Below are 16,299 nucleotides of genomic sequence, written 5' to 3'. Positions count from 1 at the left end.
TTGTTAATGTTTATTGCGTAATAGAGTATGATTAGAGTTTTGGTTCACGGAACATGATTTTGTAAAATTTTTACAAGTACTAAAATATAAGTCATATTTTGGGAACTACTAGAATTGATCAGGACATAGGGTTTGATAGTTAATATTATATGTCTTTCAAGTTCTTAGTGTTTTTGGGGTTTGGCATTAAGAGGAGGGGGTGGGGGGTTTGGAGAGTTAAAATTTGGTATTGAGTAGCATTTATGTCTAACAAGCATGAATAATTAGCCTTAGGTGATTGGGTTTTGCGGACTAATGATTCTTCACCGTAGGTGCGTCTAGACTGTGTGCTGTCCTTTCATGCCTTGACGGCTATGTTGATGAAAGTAGGCCAAAATAAAAAGATACCAAATGCATGACACCACAGTTATGTTGGTCATGGGCTGATTAGACCCGATACCATCGAGATGTCTTATTTAAGGGGAACGTATGGGCGATAACGCATTTGATGGCCCTGAAGTAAGAACCAGATGTCTGATAAAGTTTCAGTTTAGCTACCCCCAAGTTTAATGGGCCCGGAGCGAGAAGAGGGGCATTGGTGGGCGGGTTGTTGGTTTCACGGAGGATGGTAGATTAATAGACCAAATGGGGAAGGGGATAGTCATATGGAAGAGAAGAGTTTATGACTGTATGGTGTATGTCAGATAACACAGATATGTCCTTATAACATTAGTTTAATGTGTTTAAGATAATATTCATGGTATATATATTGATTTATGTTGATGATTATTTTATGACCTGAACCATTGATTTAATGTACTAGCTTATATGCTTGGGGAAAATAGTTTAATGTACGATATACATAAATGTACTGTTGTACTATGTAAATTTATGTACTCAAGAAGTAGTTTAATTAGAATACCAGCTTTGGGTGCTGGTGGTGGGGAGTAGCTCCTTCTTCTTGATGTCTTGAGAAGAGAAGATCTTCATTTCAGGTTTACAAGACCAGAGTAATGTTTATACTATCAAGACATGGATATAATTTTAGTATTTTGTCTTCGATAATTCCTGAGATTGGTATAAGAATTAAGATGATTGAGAAGTATGAGATGGAGGCTAGTTGGCCAATGATAATAAATGGGTGTTCTACTGGTTGGCCCCCAATTCAGGTTAAGATAAGTAGGTTGGCTACTAGGATTCAGTACAAAATTTGTGTGATTGGGCGGAATATTAGGCTTCGTTGCTTTGAGGTATGAAGGAAAGGTATTAGGGCTAAAATTAGGATAGATAAGATTAAGGCTAGGACACCTCCTAGTTTATTGGGGATTGAGCGTAGAATGGCGTATGCAAATAGGAAATATCATTCGGGTTTAATATGGGGTGGGGTGTTTAGTGGATTAGCTGGTATGTAGTTGTCTGGGTCTCCTAGTATGTCTGGGAAAAATAATACTAGGGTTATGAGAATTAAGAATATGATTAGGATACCTAGGATATCTTTGATTGTATAGTAGGGGTGAAATGGAATTTTATCTGCATCTGAGTTTAATCCTGTTGGGTTGTTTGATCCTGTTTCGTGGAGGAAGAGGAGGTGAACGATTGCTAGGGCCGCGATAATAAATGGTAAGATGAAGTGGAAAGCGAAGAATCGGGTCAAGGTGGCTTTGTCTACTGAGAAGCCCCCTCAAATTCATTCGACTAGGGTTGTTCCAATATATGGGATGGCTGATAGGAGGTTTGTAATAACTGTGGCACCTCAGAATGATATTTGTCCTCATGGAAGGACGTAGCCTATAAATGCTGTGGCTATGACTGCGAACAGTAGAAGTACTCCAATGTTTCAGGTTTCTATAAATGTATATGATCCATAATATAAGCCTCGTCCGACATGAAGGAATAAGCAAATAAAAAATATTGAGGCTCCGTTTGCGTGTATATATCGGATTAGTCACCCGTAATTTACGTCTCGACAAATGTGTGTTACTGATGAAAAGGCTGTTATTGTATCTGATGTGTAGTGTATGGCTAAGAAAAGACCTGTAATGATTTGGACTATTAGGCAGACTCCTAGAAGGGACCCAAAGTTTCATCATGATGAAATGTTGGATGGGGCAGGTAGGTCAATGAATGAGTGGTTAATAATTTTAAATAATGGGTGTGTTTTTCGTATGTTTGTCATTAGGTGTTTCTGTAGTTGAATTACAACGATGATTTTTCATGTCATTGGTCGCAGTTGAATGCTGTGTAGAAATAATGAATAATTATATTTTTGTTTTAAGTTCATTATTTTTGGTTGGTTGTCTTGGGTTAGCATTAAAGCCTTCACCTATTTATGGAGGTTTAGGTTTAATTGTTAGTGGGTTTGTTGGTTGTTTAATGGTTTTAGGGTTTGGTGGATCGTTTTTAGGTTTAATAGTTTTTTTAATTTATTTAGGGGGGATGTTGGTTGTGTTTGGATATACGACTGCTATAGCTACTGAGGAATATCCAGAGACTTGGGGATCTAACTGATTAATTTTGGGTTTTTTAGTATTGGGGGTGATTATAGAGGTTTTTTTAATTTGTGTGCTTAATTATTATGATGAAGTTGGAGTAATTAATCTTGATGGTTTGGGAGATTGGTTGATGTATGAGGTTGATGATGTTGGAGTTATGTTGGAAGGAGGGATTGGGGTAGCGGCAATATATAGTTGTGCTACTTGAATGATGGTAGTAGCTGGGTGATCTTTGTTTGCGGGTATTTTTATTATTATCGAGATTACTCGAGATTAATTGAGTATAAGATAATAATTAAGATGATGTTAATTAGGAATGATATAAAGTACAATTTAATTAAGCCTTTTTGGTTGGTTGTTAAAGTGGTTATGTTTGTGTGAAGAGTTGAGGTGGATTTTGGGATGGTTTTTTCTAACCAGATCAAGTCTAGGAGAGTTAGGGATGTTTTTAGGCTTAGGTTGAGAGATTTTATGGGTGTAATGCGGTGAATAATAGATGGGAAAAACCCCAGTAAAGTTGAGAAGGATGAATATGGATTTGCTTTATTTATTGATAGTTTTATGGTTAGGTTGTTTAGTTCTAGTGCGATTAGGAATCCTAATACTGAAATAATTAGGGCTGTGGTTTTTAAAAATCATGGTATTGTGAGGACTGGAATGCTGGTTGGTGGAATATTATATGAGATGACAAATCCTGCAAAGATGCTTCCGAATGCTAGGCGTTTGATTGGGTTTATGAGGTCTGGGTCATTTTCGTTAATGGAGATTAGGGGGGGAAAACGCGGTTTTGTTATTGTTACGAAGTAAATGATTCGTATGCTGTACATAGCTGTTATAGAAGTGGCGATTAGTGTAATTAGTAGGGCTCAGGCGTTGGTGTTGCAGGTATTAATTGCTTCAATAATTAGGTCTTTTGAGTAGAACCCTGTTAGGAATGGTATTCCTGTGAGGGCGAGGCTTCCGATTACTAGGCATGATGATGTGAATGGTATGATTTTTGTGATGTTTCCTATTTTTCGGATGTCTTGTTCGTCTGCCAGGCTATGAATGATTGAGCCAGAGCATATAAAGAGTATAGCTTTGAAGAATGCGTGGGTACAGATGTGTAGGAATGCTAGGTGTGGTTGGTTTATTCCTAGCGTCACTATTATCAGGCCTAGTTGGCTTGATGTAGAGAAGGCAATGATTTTTTTGATGTCGTTTTGGGTGAGAGCACAAATAGCTGTAAATAATGTGGTTAGGGCTCCGAGGCAAAGTATAGTTGTTAAAATAAAGTTATTATTAGTCGTGAGGGGGTGGAATCGGACCAGTAGGAAAATTCCTGCAACTACTATTGTACTTGAGTGTAGTAGTGCTGAAACTGGTGTAGGGCCTTCTATTGCTGATGGTAGTCATGGGTGGAGGCCAAATTGTGCTGATTTTCCTGTAGCTGCGATTAATAGGCCTATAAGTGGAATTAGATTGTCGTTGTTGTTGGAGAATATAATCTGTTGAAGTTCTCATGAGTTTATGTTTAGGGAAAATCAAACTATAGCTAAAATGAATCCGATGTCTCCGATGCGGTTATAGAGGATTGCTTGTAGGGCTGCAGTATTTGCGTCTGTTCGTCCGTACCATCATCCAATTAGTAGGAAAGATATAATTCCCACCCCTTCTCAGCCAATGAAAAGTTGAAATATGTTGTTGGCTGAGGTGAGGATAAGCATGGTAATCAGGAATAGTGTAAGATATTTAATGAATCGATTGATGTTTGGGTCTGAGTGTATATATCATGAAGAGAATTGTATAATTGATCATGTGACAAAAAGGGCTACAGATGTAAACAGGATAGAGAAAAAGTCAGTTTTGAAGCTTATTTTAAGTTCTATTGAATTTATGGTGACTCAGTGCCAGGTTGTAATTATATATTCTATATTATTGTGGAAAAATATTAATAGGGGTAAGAGGCTAATAATGAAGGAGAATTTGATTGATGTGGTGGTGTACAGTGGGAAGTTGATGTGTTTAATTAGGTTTGATATTGAAATTAGGATTGGGGATAGTAGAAGAATGAAGATTAATAAGATTGAGGTTGTGAAAATATTGATTACTTTTATTTGGATTTGCACCAAGGTTTTTGGTTCCTAAGACCAATGGATTACTATTATCCTATAAAAGTAAGAAAGCCATGTTTTTAAACATGGAAGCATGAATTAGCAGTTCTTGCAATCTTTCTTGGTGAATAAGGAGGTTTATTTCCTGTTGTCAGATTCACAGTCTAATGTTTTTTGTAAACTATATTCACATATTGTCAGGCCTGTAATTAGTTTTGGACTGGTAGTTAGAAGAATAAGTGGAATTATGTGAAGGGCTATTAGTGTTAGTTCTCGTGTGTGTGAGGGTTGGAGGTTAATTATATGGTTGGTTAGTTTGCCGCGTTGGGTGGTAATAATTATGTATATTGAGTATATACCTGTAATAATAATGTTAATTCCTATAAGAATAATGGTAAAGTTTGATCAAGAAAATAATGATATGGTAATGAATAATTCTCCTATTAGATTGATTGAAGGGGGTAGAGCTAGATTAGCTAGACTTGCTATCAGTCATCATGTGGCTATAAGTGGGAAGACCATTTGAAGTCCTCGGGCCATGATTATAGTACGGCTGTGGATCCGTTCGTAGTTGGAGTTTGCTAGGCAGAATAGGAGTGATGATGTGAGGCCATGTGCGATTATTAGTATTGTTGCTCCTATGAAGCTTCATGGAGTTTGGATTATGATTGATGCAATAACAAGTGCTATGTGGCTAACTGAGGAGTAGGCGATTAGTGATTTTAAATCTGTTTGGCGTAAGCAGATTGAGCTAGTTATAATTATTCCTCATAGGGAGAGAAGGATGAAGGGGTATGCTATATATTTTGTTAGTGGGTCTAGAATAATGGAGATGCGAATTATTCCGTAACTACCTAATTTTAGAAGAATAGCTGCTAGAATTATTGACCCAGCAATTGGAGCTTCAACATGGGCTTTTGGTAGTCATAGGTGAACTCCATATAATGGTATTTTAATAAGAAATGCTATTATGCATGCCAACCATAGTAAGTTGTTAGATCATGAAGCGTCTAAGGTGTGTGTTGTGAATGATAAAATTATGAGGTTTAGGGTTCCTACATGGTTTTGGATTAAGATGAGGGCAATTAGCAGTGGAATAGAACCGATTAGGGTATAAAATAGGAAATAAATCCCTGCGTTTAGGCGTTCAGTTTGGTTCCCTCATCGGGTAATAATAATAAGTGTTGGGATTAAGGTTGCTTCAAATAAAATATAAAATATAATTAGTTCAGTTGCTGAAAAGGTTATGATTAGGAGAATTTGTAAGCTGATTAGTATTGAGATGTAGAGTTTTTGTAGTACGTTATTATCTTTTTTTAGGTGGTTTTGGCTAGCTATTAATATTAGTGGCAGTAATCAGGCTGTTAAAATAATTAATGGTGTGGATAGGGGGTCTGAGGAGAATATATTTGAAAAGTTTTTATAATTTTCGTCGGTTTGTCATAGAAGTGTTAGGCTGGTTAAACTAATTAGAAAACTATATGAGGTTACGTTTGTTCAGGTTTTTTTAGGGCTTGATAGTCAGGTTAGTGGTAGTAGCATTAGTGAGGGAAGAATAATTTTTAGCATTGTAGTAGGTTGAGATTTTGGACGTAATCTGTTCCGTACGTGTTTGAAACTTTTACTAGTAGGGCTAGTCCTACAGCTGCTTCGCAGGCTGCGAAAACTAAGATGGTGATGGGGATTGGTATGGAGCTTATGGAGTTGGAGTTTAGGGAAGTTACTGAAGTTATAATAAATAAGGATAATACTATGCCTTCCAGGCATAGTAATGTGGATATTAGGTGAGAGCGAAATATAAGTGTCCCTAGAAGTGATAGTGAGAAGGCTATGGTGAGGTTGAAGAAGGTAGATGGCATATTGGTAATTATGAACATCATCATAATCTAATGAGTCGAAATCATTAATTTTTTTTAAACTAATTACCATTTACTCTGTTCATTCTAATCCTTTTTGTGTTCATTCATATGCTAGGCCTAGAGATAGAATTGTGACTAGAATAAAGGCTATAATTATTATAGTAGAGGTTTTAATTGTTTGAATTGCTCATGGTAGTGGAAGTAGAAGAGCAATTTCTAGGTCAAATAATAGAAATGTAATTGCTACCAAGAAAAATTTTATTGAGAATGGTAGACGTGCAGAGCTTGTAGGGTCGAATCCGCATTCATATGGATTTGCTTTTTCTGAGTACAGATTTATTTGGGGGAGTCAGAATGCAACTAGAATTAGCGTTAGGGATAATAAAATATTAATGAAGATAACAGTGTACAGGTTAATTACTCTCTTCTGGGTTTATTCAGAATCTACTAATTGGAAGTCAGTTATATTAATTATACTAAGGGAGTAAGATCCTCATCAATAAATGGAGACGTATAGGAAAAGTCAGACTACGTCTACAAAATGTCAGTATCATGCTGCGGCTTCAAATCCGAAGTGATGTTTTGATGTGAAGTGAAATTTTAGTTGTCGTAGTAGGCAAACAATAAGGAATGTTGATCCAATAATTACATGGAGTCCATGGAATCCAGTAGCCATGAAGAATGTAGAACCATAGATACCATCTGAAATGGAGAATGATGTTTCAAAGTATTCTGAAGCTTGGAGGATGGTGAAGTAAAGTCCTAGTATAATGGTAATTAGTAGGGCTTGATTTATGTGGTTTCGTTTACCTTCTATAAGGCTATGATGAGCTCATGTAATTGAAACACCTGATGCTAGAAGTACTGAAGTATTAAGTAGTGGGACTTCTAGAGGGTTAAGTGGTGAAATTCCTGTTGGAGGTCAGCAGCCTCCTAGATCATGTGTTGGTACGAGGCTAGAATGATAGAACGCTCAGAAGAATCCTGCAAAGAAAAATACTTCCGAGACGATGAATAGAATTATACCATATCGTAGTCCTTTTTGTACAATAGGAGTGTGGTGGCCTTGGTAGGTTCCTTCACGAATTACGTCTCGTCATCATTGATATATTGTGAGGATATTGGTGAGTAGGCCAAGGGTTAATAGTGTAATTGAATTATAGTGAAATCATATTACTAGACCTGATGTTAGAAGGAGGGCTGAAAAGGCTCCAGTTAATGGTCATGGACTTGGATTAACTATGTGATATGCATGAGTTTGGTGGGTCATTATGTATTATCATGTAGATATAGGCTTACTAGGAGGGTGAATACGTAGGCTTGAATTAATGCTACTGCAAATTCTAGAATTGTGAGTAGAAGTAAAATAATAAATGTAATGGTAGCTGTTGGTGGGCTAATATTTATTAATACTAGAGTAGCTCCTCCGATTAGGTGTATTAATAAGTGTCCTGCAGTAATGTTAGCTGTAAGCCGGACTGCTAATGCCATTGGTTGAATAAATAGGCTAATTGTTTCAATAATAATAAGTATTGGAATTAGTGAAATTGGAGTTCCTTGTGGAAGGAAGTGGGCAAGTGAGCTTTTTAGTTTGTGTCGGAAGCCTGTAATTACGGCTCCAGCTCATAGTGGAATGGCTATACTTAGATTTATGGATAGTTGGGTAGTAGGTGTAAATGTATGTGGTAAAAGGCCTAGGAGATTTGTTGATCCAATAAATATGATTAGGGAAACAATTATTAGGGTTCATGTTCGTCCTTTTGGTGTGTGGATTAGCATTATTTGTTTGATAATAAGTTTAACTAGTCAGTGTTGGAAAGAATGGAGACGGTTGTTGATTAGGCGTTTTGAGGATGGGAATAGGATTGAAGGAAATATAATGATGGCTACAACGATTGGGAATCCTATTATTGTTGGGGTAATGAATGAGGCAAATAGATTTTCGTTCATTTTAATTCTCAAGGGGTTTTTACTTTTATGGTTGTTAGTGATTTTGGTGAAGGTGCCAGTGGGAATGTTTGTGATGAGACTTTTAGTTGAAATAAGATAAATAGGGTAATTATTGATGAGATAATTGTGATAAATCATGTTGATGTATCTAGTTGTGGCATATCACTATGGAGATTTTAAGGTCTCTAACTTTAACTTAAAAGGTTAACGCTCTTAGCTTCATAGTGAAATTAAATTATTGAAGCAGATCAGTTTTCGAAATATTTTAGTGGAACCATTTCTAGGACAATGGGCATAAAGCTATGGTTAGATCCACAAATTTCAGAGCATTGGCCATAGAATAACCCTGGTCGGTTTGATGTTACTGTTGCTTGATTTAGTCGGCCTGGGATGGCATCAGTTTTAAGTCCTAGGGAGGGGACTGCTCATGAGTGGAGGACGTCTTCAGATGAAATTAATATACGGATTGGAAGTTCTATTGGCAGAACGACTCGGTTATCAACTTCTAGCAGTCGTAGTTCACCAGGTTTTAGGTCGTTTGTTGGGATTATATATGAATCAAAGCATAGGTCTTCATAGTCAGTATATTCGTAGCTTCAGTATCATTGGTGCCCTATGGTTTTAACGGTTAATACGGGGTTGTTGATTTCGTCTATTATATATAGAATGCGTAGAGAGGGGAGAGCAATTATGATAAGGATTACAGCTGGTAGAATAGTTCAAATGGTTTCAACTTCTTGTGCATCTATTGTGCTTGTATGTGTTAGTTTTGTTGTTAATATTAGCGAGATGATATAGAGGACTAAGGAGCTAATTAGGAAAACAATTATTAGTGTGTGATCATGGAAATTTATTAGCTCTTCTATAATAGGGGATGTGGCGTCTTGTAGACCAAGTTGGAATGGGTAGGCCATATAAGATATATAGATTATTGATCTATAATTTAACTTTGACAAAGTTATGTAATTGATTTTACTAATATCTTATTGAGAAAGACATATAGGATATGAGATTGGCTTGAAACCAATTTTAGGGGGTTCGATTCCTTCCTTTCTTATTTTACTTTTACATAGGTTGGTTCCTCGAATGTGTGATATGGTGGAGGGCAGCCATGAAGTCATTCTAAATTTGTTGAAGCATACGATACTGATATTACTTCTCGTTTTGAAGCAAAGGCCTCTCAAATTATAAAGATCATGATGAGAACAGCTGTTAGTGAAATAAATGATCCTATAGAAGAGACAGTGTTTCATGTGGTGTAAGCATCTGGGTAGTCTGAGTAGCGTCGTGGTATTCCTGAAAGGCCCAGGAAATGTTGAGGGAAGAATGTTATGTTTACTCCTACGAATATGATGGCGAAGTGGGCTTTTGCTCATGTGTCATCTAGGGTGAAGCCTGAAAATAATGGGAATCAGTGAACAAATCCTGCTATGATAGCAAACACTGCTCCCATTGATAGAACATAGTGGAAATGGGCTACTACATAGTATGTATCGTGAAGCACGATGTCAAGGGATGAGTTGGATAAAACAATTCCGGTTAGACCACCAACTGTAAATAAGAAAATAAAGCCTAAGGCTCATAGTATAGCTGGAGATCATTTAATATTACCTCCGTGTAGGGTTGCAAGTCAGCTAAATACTTTGACACCGGTAGGAATTGCGATAATTATAGTGGCTGATGTAAAGTAAGCTCGTGTGTCTACATCTAATCCTACTGTGAATATGTGGTGGGCTCATACAATAAAGCCTAGAAAGCCAATAGACATTATTGCTCATACTATTCCTATATAGCCGAAAGGTTCTTTTTTTCCGGAGTAGTAAGTAACTACATGTGAAATAATTCCAAATCCTGGGAGGATAAGAATATAAACTTCTGGGTGCCCAAAGAATCAGAACAGATGCTGGTAGAGAATTGGGTCCCCTCCTCCAGCGGGATCAAAGAAAGTTGTGTTTAGGTTGCGGTCTGTTAGTAGTATAGTAATGCCTGCGGCTAGCACTGGTAGTGATAATAGGAGCAGTACGGCTGTAATAAGTACGGATCAGACAAATAGTGGAGTTTGATACTGTGTTATGGCTGGGGGTTTCATGTTGATAATAGTGGTAATAAAATTAATTGCACCTAAAATAGATGACACTCCAGCTAAATGAAGGGAGAAAATTGTTAGGTCTACTGATGCTCCTGCATGGGCTAGATTTCCGGCTAGAGGTGGGTAGACTGTTCATCCTGTTCCTGCTCCTGCTTCTACTATTGATGATGCTAGGAGAAGGAGAAATGATGGTGGTAGGAGTCAAAAACTTATATTATTTATTCGTGGGAATGCTATATCTGGGGCTCCGATTATTAGTGGGACAAGTCAGTTTCCAAAGCCTCCAATTATTATTGGTATTACTATGAAGAAAATTATAACAAAAGCATGGGCAGTTACGATAACATTGTAAATTTGGTCATCTCCTAAAAGTGCACCTGGTTGACCTAATTCTGCTCGAATTAAAATACTTAGTGCAGTACCCACTATTCCCGCTCAGGCTCCGAATAGTAGATAGAGGGTTCCGATATCTTTGTGATTGGTTGAGAATAATCAACGATTAATGAACATAGGTAAAATGGCTGAGTAAGCATTAGACTGTAAATCTAAACACAGAGGTTTAAATCCTCTTTTTACCAGAGGTCTTAAGGTGATATTCATGTCGAATTGCAAATTCGAAGGTGTAGAGAAATCTCTACTAAGACTTCTACCGCCATTTTTTTTTTTCGGCGGTAGAAGTAGATTGAAGCCAGTAATAGGGTATTTAGCTGTTAACTAAATTTTCGTAGGTTTAATTCCTGCCAATCTAGTTGAGGTCTTAGCTTAATTAAAGCAATTGATTTGCATTCAATAGATGTAGGATGAAGTCTTACAGTCCTTATCAGAAGTTAAACTTGTGTGTTTTCTTAGGGCTTTGAAGGCTCGCGGACTAGTATATCCTAAACTTCTAGGTAATTAGTTGGGGGGCTAGGGGTAGGGTTATTGTGCTTATGATAGCTAGGGTGGAAAATATTAGGTTGGGTTTAGTTTTTGTTTGGTGAGTTATTATTTTTGAGTTATTGTTGGTTGGAAATATTGTTAGTGAAGTGGAATAAATTAGGCGAGTATAAAAGAATAGGTTTAGTAGAGCTATTATTGCTATGAGTGTTGCTATAATTAGACAGTTGTTTTTTATAAGTTCTGTGATGATAATTCATTTTGGTAAGAATCCTGTTAGTGGTGGAAGGCCTCCTAGGGATAGTAATATCAGTGAGATTATAGTTAGTATTGCTGGAGTTTTATTTCATAGAAGTGAGATTGAGTTGATGGTTATAGAGTTATTTAGTATAAGTGCTATGAATATAGGGGCTGTAAGAATAATATAGATTATGAGGTTGAGTAGAGTGAGGGATGGGTTGTAAGGAAGAATTGCTAATATTCATCCTATGTGGGCAATTGATGAATAGGCTATAATTTTTCGTATTTGTGTTTGGTTAAGTCCTCCTCATGCCCCTATGAAAATAGAAGTAATTGCTAGTATTAAAATGATAGTAGAGTTGAGTAGCGGGTAAATTTGAATTAAAATTGATAGGGGAGCAATTTTTTGTCATGTAAGAAGAATAAGTCCTATGTGCAGTGGGATCCCTTGAGTTACTTCTGGTAATCAGAAGTGGAATGGGGCGAGGCCTAGTTTTATGGATAGGGCTATTAATGTTATGTTAAGGATAAGACCGTTTGTTTGTTGTTGAAATATTCATGTTCCTAGTTGTTTATAGTTGAGTACGATGGCCAGGAGGATAATTATTGAGGCTGTTGCTTGTGTGACGAAGTATTTTGTTGCTGCTTCAGTTGATCGTGGGTTTTTTTTGTTGATTAGTATGGGGATAATTGCTAGTAGGCTGAATTCCAGGCCTACTCATATTAGTATTAGGTTGGTGCTGGATATTGTGATTACAGGACCTAAGAAGATTGTGAAGTAGATGATGGCAAGGGTGATAGGATTTATTAGTACGGGAAGGATTTAAACCAACGTTTTCGGGGTATGGGCCCGATAGCTTAATTAGCTGACCTTACTATTAGGATAAGGTGTTTAGGTAGCACGGAGAATTTTGAATTCTTAAGTGTAGGTTCAATTCCTATTGTCCTAGAAATAAGAGGGCTTGAACCTCTATAATTTACTCTATCAAAGTAATTCTTTTATCAGACATATTTCTATATGTATGGTGGTACTCCCGCTGTAAAAATTGGTAAAGAAATATGTCACATACATAATGCTAGTGTTAGGGGTAGAAAGTTTTTTCATAGAAGATGTATAAGTTGATCGTAACGGAAGCGTGGATAAGATGCTCGGATCCATAGGAATGTTGATGATAGTAGTAGAGCTTCTATTATGAAGTTAGTTGAGTAGAGTTCTGGTAAATTGATATAGTATAGGGGTCCTAGGAAGATAATAGTTGTTAGGGCGTTTATTAGAATAATGTTAGTGTACTCTGCTATAAAGAATAACGCGAATGGGCCGGCTGCGTATTCTACGTTAAACCCTGATACTAATTCTGATTCTCCTTCTGTCAGGTCGAAGGGGGCCCGGTTTGTTTCTGCTAGGGTTGAGATAAATCATATTATGGCTATGGGTCAGGCTGGCAGAAGTAATCATATGTGTTCTTGGGTTGTAATAAGTGTTTGTAGAGAGTAGGATCCATTTATTAATAGAACTGATAAAAGGATAATAGCTATGGTTACTTCATATGAAATTGTTTGGGCTACGGCTCGTAAAGCTCCGAATAGTGAGTATTTGGAGTTTGAGGCTCATCCTGATCATAGAATGGAGTAAACTGATAGGCTAGATGTTGCTAAAATAAATAAAATCCCTAGGTTTAAATTAATTAATGGGTGTGGTATTGGTAGGGGAACTCATAGACTTAATGCTAGTGTGAGTGATAGGGTAGGTGCAATAATAAATAAGGATATAGAGGTTGTTAAAGGGCGTATTGGTTCTTTTATAAATAATTTTATGGCGTCTGCAAATGGTTGTAAAATGCCGTATGGACCAACAATGTTAGGGCCTTTTCGTAGTTGTATGTACCCTAAGATTTTGCGTTCTACTAATGTTAGGAAGGCTATGGCGATTAGAATGGGGACGAGGAGTGTTAGGATATTAATAAAGAACACTATTAGGGAGAGGATTTGAACCTCTGGGAACAAGGTTTTAAGTCTTACGCAATTTCCTGGCTCTGCCACCCTAATAACCTTCTCTAGGTTAGAGGGTGTACGTATATATTTTATTTAGATTTTATTCATAAATTAAGTTGAGAGCGCTTATTTGTAAGGTGGCTCTATTTCTCTTGTCCTTTCGTACTGGGAGAAATCGTAAATAGATAGAAACCGACCTGGATTGCTCCGGTCTGAACTCAGATCACGTAGGACTTTAATCGTTGAACAAACGAACCATTAATAGCTTCTACACCATTGGGATGTCCTGATCCAACATCGAGGTCGTAAACCCTAATTGTCGATATGAACTCTTAAATAGGATTGCGCTGTTATCCCTAGGGTAACTTGGTCCGTTGATCAAAATATATCTGGGTCAATAAGATATGTTGATTTTACTTTGACTTGTAAGTCTAGGTTATAATCATTCGGAGGATTTTTTATTCTCCGAGGTCACCCCAACCGAAATTTCAAACTTATACTATAGTTTTTGGGCCATTAGGTTTAATAAATTAAATAGATAAGTTATATAATTTAAGCTCCATAGGGTCTTCTCGTCTTATTATTATATTTCAGCCTCTTCACTGAAAGGTCAATTTCACTGATTAAAGATAAGAGACAGTTGGACCCTCGTTTAGCCGTTCATGCTAGTCCCTAATTAAGGAACAAGTGATTATGCTACCTTTGCACGGTCAGGATACCGCGGCCGTTAAACTTTAGTCACTGGGCAGGCAGTGCCTCTAATACTTGTAATGCTAGAGGTGATGTTTTTGGTAAACAGGCGGGGTTCTTGTTTGCCGAGTTCCTTTTATCTTTTTGGATCTTTCCTTTAGGCATTCCGGTGTTGGGTTAACAGAGAAGTTATAGGTGGATTATTTATAGTGTGATTATTGCCTATAGTCTGATTAACTAACAATGGTTATCCGAGTTGTTATACGCGTATGCCTGGAGAATTGGAATTCTTGTTACTCATACTAACAGTGTTGCATCTATAAAGTTATAGATTAACCCAATTTTAAGTTTAGGAAGTTGGTGTAAATTATGGAATTAATTGAAATTTTATGTTGAGCTTGAACGCTTTCTTTATTGGTGGCTGCTTTTAGGCCTACAATGGTTAAAAGCTGTTTTGTTAATTATTCACTATTAAAGGTTTTTTCCGTTCCAGAAGAGCTGTCCCTCTTTTGGCTATAATCTAAACTTACTTTTTGATTTTGTTGTTTTTTTAGCAAGTTTAAAATTGAACTTAAATTCATTTTTTGGGTAACCAGCTATCACCAAGCTCGTTAGGCTTTTCACCTCTACCTAAAAATCTTCTCACTATTTTGCCACATAGACGAGTTGATTCATAAAATTGTTTTTAGGTAGCTCGTTTGGTTTCGGGGTTTCTAGCTGTAATTCTTTTAGTTAGAAGTTTTCTAGTTAGTTCATTATGCAAAAGGTACAAGGTTTAATCTTTGCTTGTTCTTACTTTTAATTAGTCTTTCATCTTTCCCTTGCGGTACTAGTTCTATAGCTCCTAGATGTACGAATTTCTTTCTCCAATACTTTTAGTAGGATAAATGTTTTGATTTATATAATAGTATAATTATATTTGTGTAGGGCTAGGGCTAGGATTAGTTCAGAGTGTTCATTGGTCATGAAATCTTCTGGGTGTAGGCCAGATGCTTTAATATTAAGCTACACTATGATTATTCCAAGCACACTTTCCAGTATGCTTACCTTGTTACGACTTATCTCCTCTCATAAACGGATGTCTAGAAATTAATTATGTTAAGTTTAATTTAATTTGAGGAGGGTGACGGGCGGTGTGTGCGTACTTCATTGCTCAATTCAATTAAGCTCTCTATTCTTAATTTACTACTAAATCCTCCTTAGTCCTTTAGTTTCATAAAGGGTATAGTAATGTTCTTTTATAAGAAAATGTAGCCCATTTCTTCCCATTTCATTGGCTACACCTTGACCTAACGTTTTTATGTTTGATTCTTTTGCTTACTTTAATACCTTTTTAGGGTTTGCTGAAGATGGCGGTATATAGGCTGAATTAGCAAGAGATGGTGAGGTAGAGCGGGGTTTATCGATTATAGAACAGGCTCCTCTAGATGGATATAAAGTACCGCCAAGTCCTTTGAGTTTTAAGCTATGGCTAGTAGTTCTCTGGCAAATAGTTTTGTTAAATTTAATTATTTAGGTTTATGGCTAAGCATAGTGGGGTATCTAATCCCAGTTTGGGTCTTAGCTGTCGTGTATTATAAATGACTAGAATTACTTTCGTTATTGAGTTTAGGTCCTAACAATGAATTTTCACATATAAGTTGGATTTTAATTCTATTTATTTATTTATAGTTGACACGTTTTACGCCGAAGATAATTAGTTTGGGTTAATCGTATGACCGCGGTGGCTGGCACGAAATTTACCAACCCTAAGAGGTATAACTTAGTCAAACTTTCGTTTATTGCTTAATATTTATCACTGCTGAGTCCCGTGGGGGTGTGGCTAGGCAAGGTGTCTTAAGCTATTTTAATGTGCTTGATACCCTCTCCTTAAATTTTAAGTAAATGTTTAAGGGATTTTACACCGGTCTATGGAGGTTTGCATGTGTAATTTTACCTCTAATTAATTATAAGGCCAGGACCAAACCTTTGTGTTTATGGGATACAATTATCCATCTAAGCATTTTCAGTGCTTTGCTTTGTTATTAAGCTACATTAAC

At 36.7% G+C, this 16,299-nt stretch overlaps 13 protein-coding genes and 24 non-coding genes across 24 annotated transcripts, besides 8 other annotated features; 9 read left to right on the top strand and 28 right to left on the bottom strand. All coding sequences in view use genetic code 2, as the record gives it.

Moving 5' to 3' along the window:
* Nucleotides 1-877: a D loop (mt-Dcr; d-loop control region-mitochondrial).
* Nucleotides 169-186: a sequence feature (CSB3; conserved sequencing block 3; annotated according to Sbisa E., et. al. (1997) Gene 205:125-140).
* Nucleotides 196-211: a sequence feature (CSB2; conserved sequencing block 2; annotated according to Sbisa E., et. al. (1997) Gene 205:125-140).
* Nucleotides 242-265: a sequence feature (CSB1; conserved sequencing block 1; annotated according to Sbisa E., et. al. (1997) Gene 205:125-140).
* Nucleotides 742-785: a sequence feature (ETAS2; extended termination associated sequence 2; annotated according to Sbisa E., et. al. (1997) Gene 205:125-140).
* Nucleotides 791-849: a sequence feature (ETAS1; extended termination associated sequence 1; annotated according to Sbisa E., et. al. (1997) Gene 205:125-140).
* Nucleotides 878-944, top strand: TrnP. The gene has a single exon. It is a non-coding gene; the product is annotated as a tRNA-Pro (tRNA).
* On the bottom strand, nucleotides 945-1,011 carry TrnT. The gene has a single exon. It is a non-coding gene; the product is annotated as a tRNA-Thr (tRNA).
* CYTB lies at nucleotides 1,012-2,155 on the bottom strand. Coding sequence (NP_904340.1; cytochrome b) is annotated over nucleotides 1,012-2,155 (1,144 nt in total).
* Nucleotides 2,156-2,160: 5 nt separating this feature from the next.
* On the top strand, nucleotides 2,161-2,229 carry TrnE. Its single transcript has one exon. It is a non-coding gene; the product is annotated as a tRNA-Glu (tRNA).
* Nucleotides 2,230-2,748, top strand: ND6. Its coding sequence (NP_904339.1; NADH dehydrogenase subunit 6) covers nucleotides 2,230-2,748, from the start codon at nucleotides 2,230-2,232 to the stop codon at nucleotides 2,746-2,748; it is 519 nt and encodes a 172-aa protein.
* On the bottom strand, nucleotides 2,735-4,558 carry ND5. Its coding sequence (NP_904338.1; NADH dehydrogenase subunit 5) covers nucleotides 2,735-4,558, from the start codon at nucleotides 4,556-4,558 to the stop codon at nucleotides 2,735-2,737; it is 1,824 nt and encodes a 607-aa protein.
* Nucleotides 4,559-4,629, bottom strand: TrnL2. The gene has a single exon. It is a non-coding gene; the product is annotated as a tRNA-Leu (tRNA).
* TrnS2 lies at nucleotides 4,629-4,687 on the bottom strand. Its single transcript has one exon. It is a non-coding gene; the product is annotated as a tRNA-Ser (tRNA).
* Nucleotides 4,688-4,754, bottom strand: TrnH. The gene has a single exon. It is a non-coding gene; the product is annotated as a tRNA-His (tRNA).
* Nucleotide 4,755: 1 nt separating this feature from the next.
* Nucleotides 4,756-6,133, bottom strand: ND4. Coding sequence (NP_904337.1; NADH dehydrogenase subunit 4) is annotated over nucleotides 4,756-6,133 (1,378 nt in total).
* ND4L lies at nucleotides 6,127-6,423 on the bottom strand. Its coding sequence (NP_904336.1; NADH dehydrogenase subunit 4L) covers nucleotides 6,127-6,423, from the start codon at nucleotides 6,421-6,423 to the stop codon at nucleotides 6,127-6,129; it is 297 nt and encodes a 98-aa protein.
* A 1-nt stretch (nucleotide 6,424) lies between these two features.
* TrnR lies at nucleotides 6,425-6,492 on the bottom strand. Its single transcript has one exon. It is a non-coding gene; the product is annotated as a tRNA-Arg (tRNA).
* Nucleotides 6,470-6,479: a sequence feature (polymorphic region).
* A 1-nt stretch (nucleotide 6,493) lies between the features above and the next one.
* ND3 lies at nucleotides 6,494-6,841 on the bottom strand. Its coding sequence (NP_904335.1; NADH dehydrogenase subunit 3) covers nucleotides 6,494-6,841, from the start codon at nucleotides 6,839-6,841 to the stop codon at nucleotides 6,494-6,496; it is 348 nt and encodes a 115-aa protein.
* Nucleotides 6,842-6,909, bottom strand: TrnG. The gene has a single exon. It is a non-coding gene; the product is annotated as a tRNA-Gly (tRNA).
* COX3 lies at nucleotides 6,910-7,693 on the bottom strand. Coding sequence (NP_904334.1; cytochrome c oxidase subunit III) is annotated over nucleotides 6,910-7,693 (784 nt in total).
* Nucleotides 7,693-8,373, bottom strand: ATP6. Its coding sequence (NP_904333.1; ATP synthase F0 subunit 6) covers nucleotides 7,693-8,373, from the start codon at nucleotides 8,371-8,373 to the stop codon at nucleotides 7,693-7,695; it is 681 nt and encodes a 226-aa protein.
* Nucleotides 8,331-8,534, bottom strand: ATP8. Its coding sequence (NP_904332.1; ATP synthase F0 subunit 8) covers nucleotides 8,331-8,534, from the start codon at nucleotides 8,532-8,534 to the stop codon at nucleotides 8,331-8,333; it is 204 nt and encodes a 67-aa protein.
* A 1-nt stretch (nucleotide 8,535) lies between these two features.
* Nucleotides 8,536-8,600, bottom strand: TrnK. Its single transcript has one exon. It is a non-coding gene; the product is annotated as a tRNA-Lys (tRNA).
* Nucleotides 8,601-8,603: 3 nt separating this feature from the next.
* Nucleotides 8,604-9,287, bottom strand: COX2. Its coding sequence (NP_904331.1; cytochrome c oxidase subunit II) covers nucleotides 8,604-9,287, from the start codon at nucleotides 9,285-9,287 to the stop codon at nucleotides 8,604-8,606; it is 684 nt and encodes a 227-aa protein.
* Nucleotide 9,288: 1 nt separating this feature from the next.
* TrnD lies at nucleotides 9,289-9,358 on the bottom strand. Its single transcript has one exon. It is a non-coding gene; the product is annotated as a tRNA-Asp (tRNA).
* A 3-nt stretch (nucleotides 9,359-9,361) lies between these two features.
* TrnS1 lies at nucleotides 9,362-9,430 on the top strand. The gene has a single exon. It is a non-coding gene; the product is annotated as a tRNA-Ser (tRNA).
* COX1 lies at nucleotides 9,428-10,972 on the bottom strand. Its coding sequence (NP_904330.1; cytochrome c oxidase subunit I) covers nucleotides 9,428-10,972, from the start codon at nucleotides 10,970-10,972 to the stop codon at nucleotides 9,428-9,430; it is 1,545 nt and encodes a 514-aa protein.
* A 1-nt stretch (nucleotide 10,973) lies between these two features.
* Nucleotides 10,974-11,040, top strand: TrnY. The gene has a single exon. It is a non-coding gene; the product is annotated as a tRNA-Tyr (tRNA).
* Nucleotides 11,041-11,042: 2 nt separating this feature from the next.
* Nucleotides 11,043-11,108, top strand: TrnC. The gene has a single exon. It is a non-coding gene; the product is annotated as a tRNA-Cys (tRNA).
* Nucleotides 11,109-11,140: an origin of replication (L-strand origin of replication; mt-Olr; OL; light strand origin of replication, mitochondrial).
* TrnN lies at nucleotides 11,141-11,211 on the top strand. The gene has a single exon. It is a non-coding gene; the product is annotated as a tRNA-Asn (tRNA).
* A 2-nt stretch (nucleotides 11,212-11,213) lies between these two features.
* Nucleotides 11,214-11,282, top strand: TrnA. Its single transcript has one exon. It is a non-coding gene; the product is annotated as a tRNA-Ala (tRNA).
* Nucleotide 11,283: 1 nt separating this feature from the next.
* On the bottom strand, nucleotides 11,284-11,350 carry TrnW. The gene has a single exon. It is a non-coding gene; the product is annotated as a tRNA-Trp (tRNA).
* ND2 lies at nucleotides 11,349-12,386 on the bottom strand. Its coding sequence (NP_904329.1; NADH dehydrogenase subunit 2) covers nucleotides 11,349-12,386, from the start codon at nucleotides 12,384-12,386 to the stop codon at nucleotides 11,349-11,351; it is 1,038 nt and encodes a 345-aa protein.
* TrnM lies at nucleotides 12,387-12,455 on the bottom strand. The gene has a single exon. It is a non-coding gene; the product is annotated as a tRNA-Met (tRNA).
* Nucleotides 12,456-12,457: 2 nt separating this feature from the next.
* On the top strand, nucleotides 12,458-12,528 carry TrnQ. The gene has a single exon. It is a non-coding gene; the product is annotated as a tRNA-Gln (tRNA).
* On the bottom strand, nucleotides 12,526-12,594 carry TrnI. The gene has a single exon. It is a non-coding gene; the product is annotated as a tRNA-Ile (tRNA).
* Nucleotides 12,593-13,549, bottom strand: ND1. Its coding sequence (NP_904328.1; NADH dehydrogenase subunit 1) covers nucleotides 12,593-13,549, from the start codon at nucleotides 13,547-13,549 to the stop codon at nucleotides 12,593-12,595; it is 957 nt and encodes a 318-aa protein.
* On the bottom strand, nucleotides 13,550-13,624 carry TrnL1. The gene has a single exon. It is a non-coding gene; the product is annotated as a tRNA-Leu (tRNA).
* Nucleotides 13,625-15,206, bottom strand: mt-Rnr2. Its single transcript has one exon. It is a non-coding gene; the product is annotated as a 16S ribosomal RNA (ribosomal RNA).
* On the bottom strand, nucleotides 15,207-15,275 carry TrnV. Its single transcript has one exon. It is a non-coding gene; the product is annotated as a tRNA-Val (tRNA).
* On the bottom strand, nucleotides 15,276-16,230 carry mt-Rnr1. The gene has a single exon. It is a non-coding gene; the product is annotated as a s-rRNA (ribosomal RNA).
* Nucleotide 16,231: 1 nt separating this feature from the next.
* TrnF lies at nucleotides 16,232-16,299 on the bottom strand. The gene has a single exon. It is a non-coding gene; the product is annotated as a tRNA-Phe (tRNA).

Source organism: Mus musculus, mitochondrion, assembly GCF_000001635.26.
Source record: "Mus musculus mitochondrion, complete genome".
Taxonomy (NCBI): domain Eukaryota; kingdom Metazoa; phylum Chordata; class Mammalia; order Rodentia; family Muridae; genus Mus; species Mus musculus.
The sequence above is the reverse complement of the archived record's forward strand: the minus strand, read 5'-3'. Positions and strand labels throughout refer to the sequence as shown.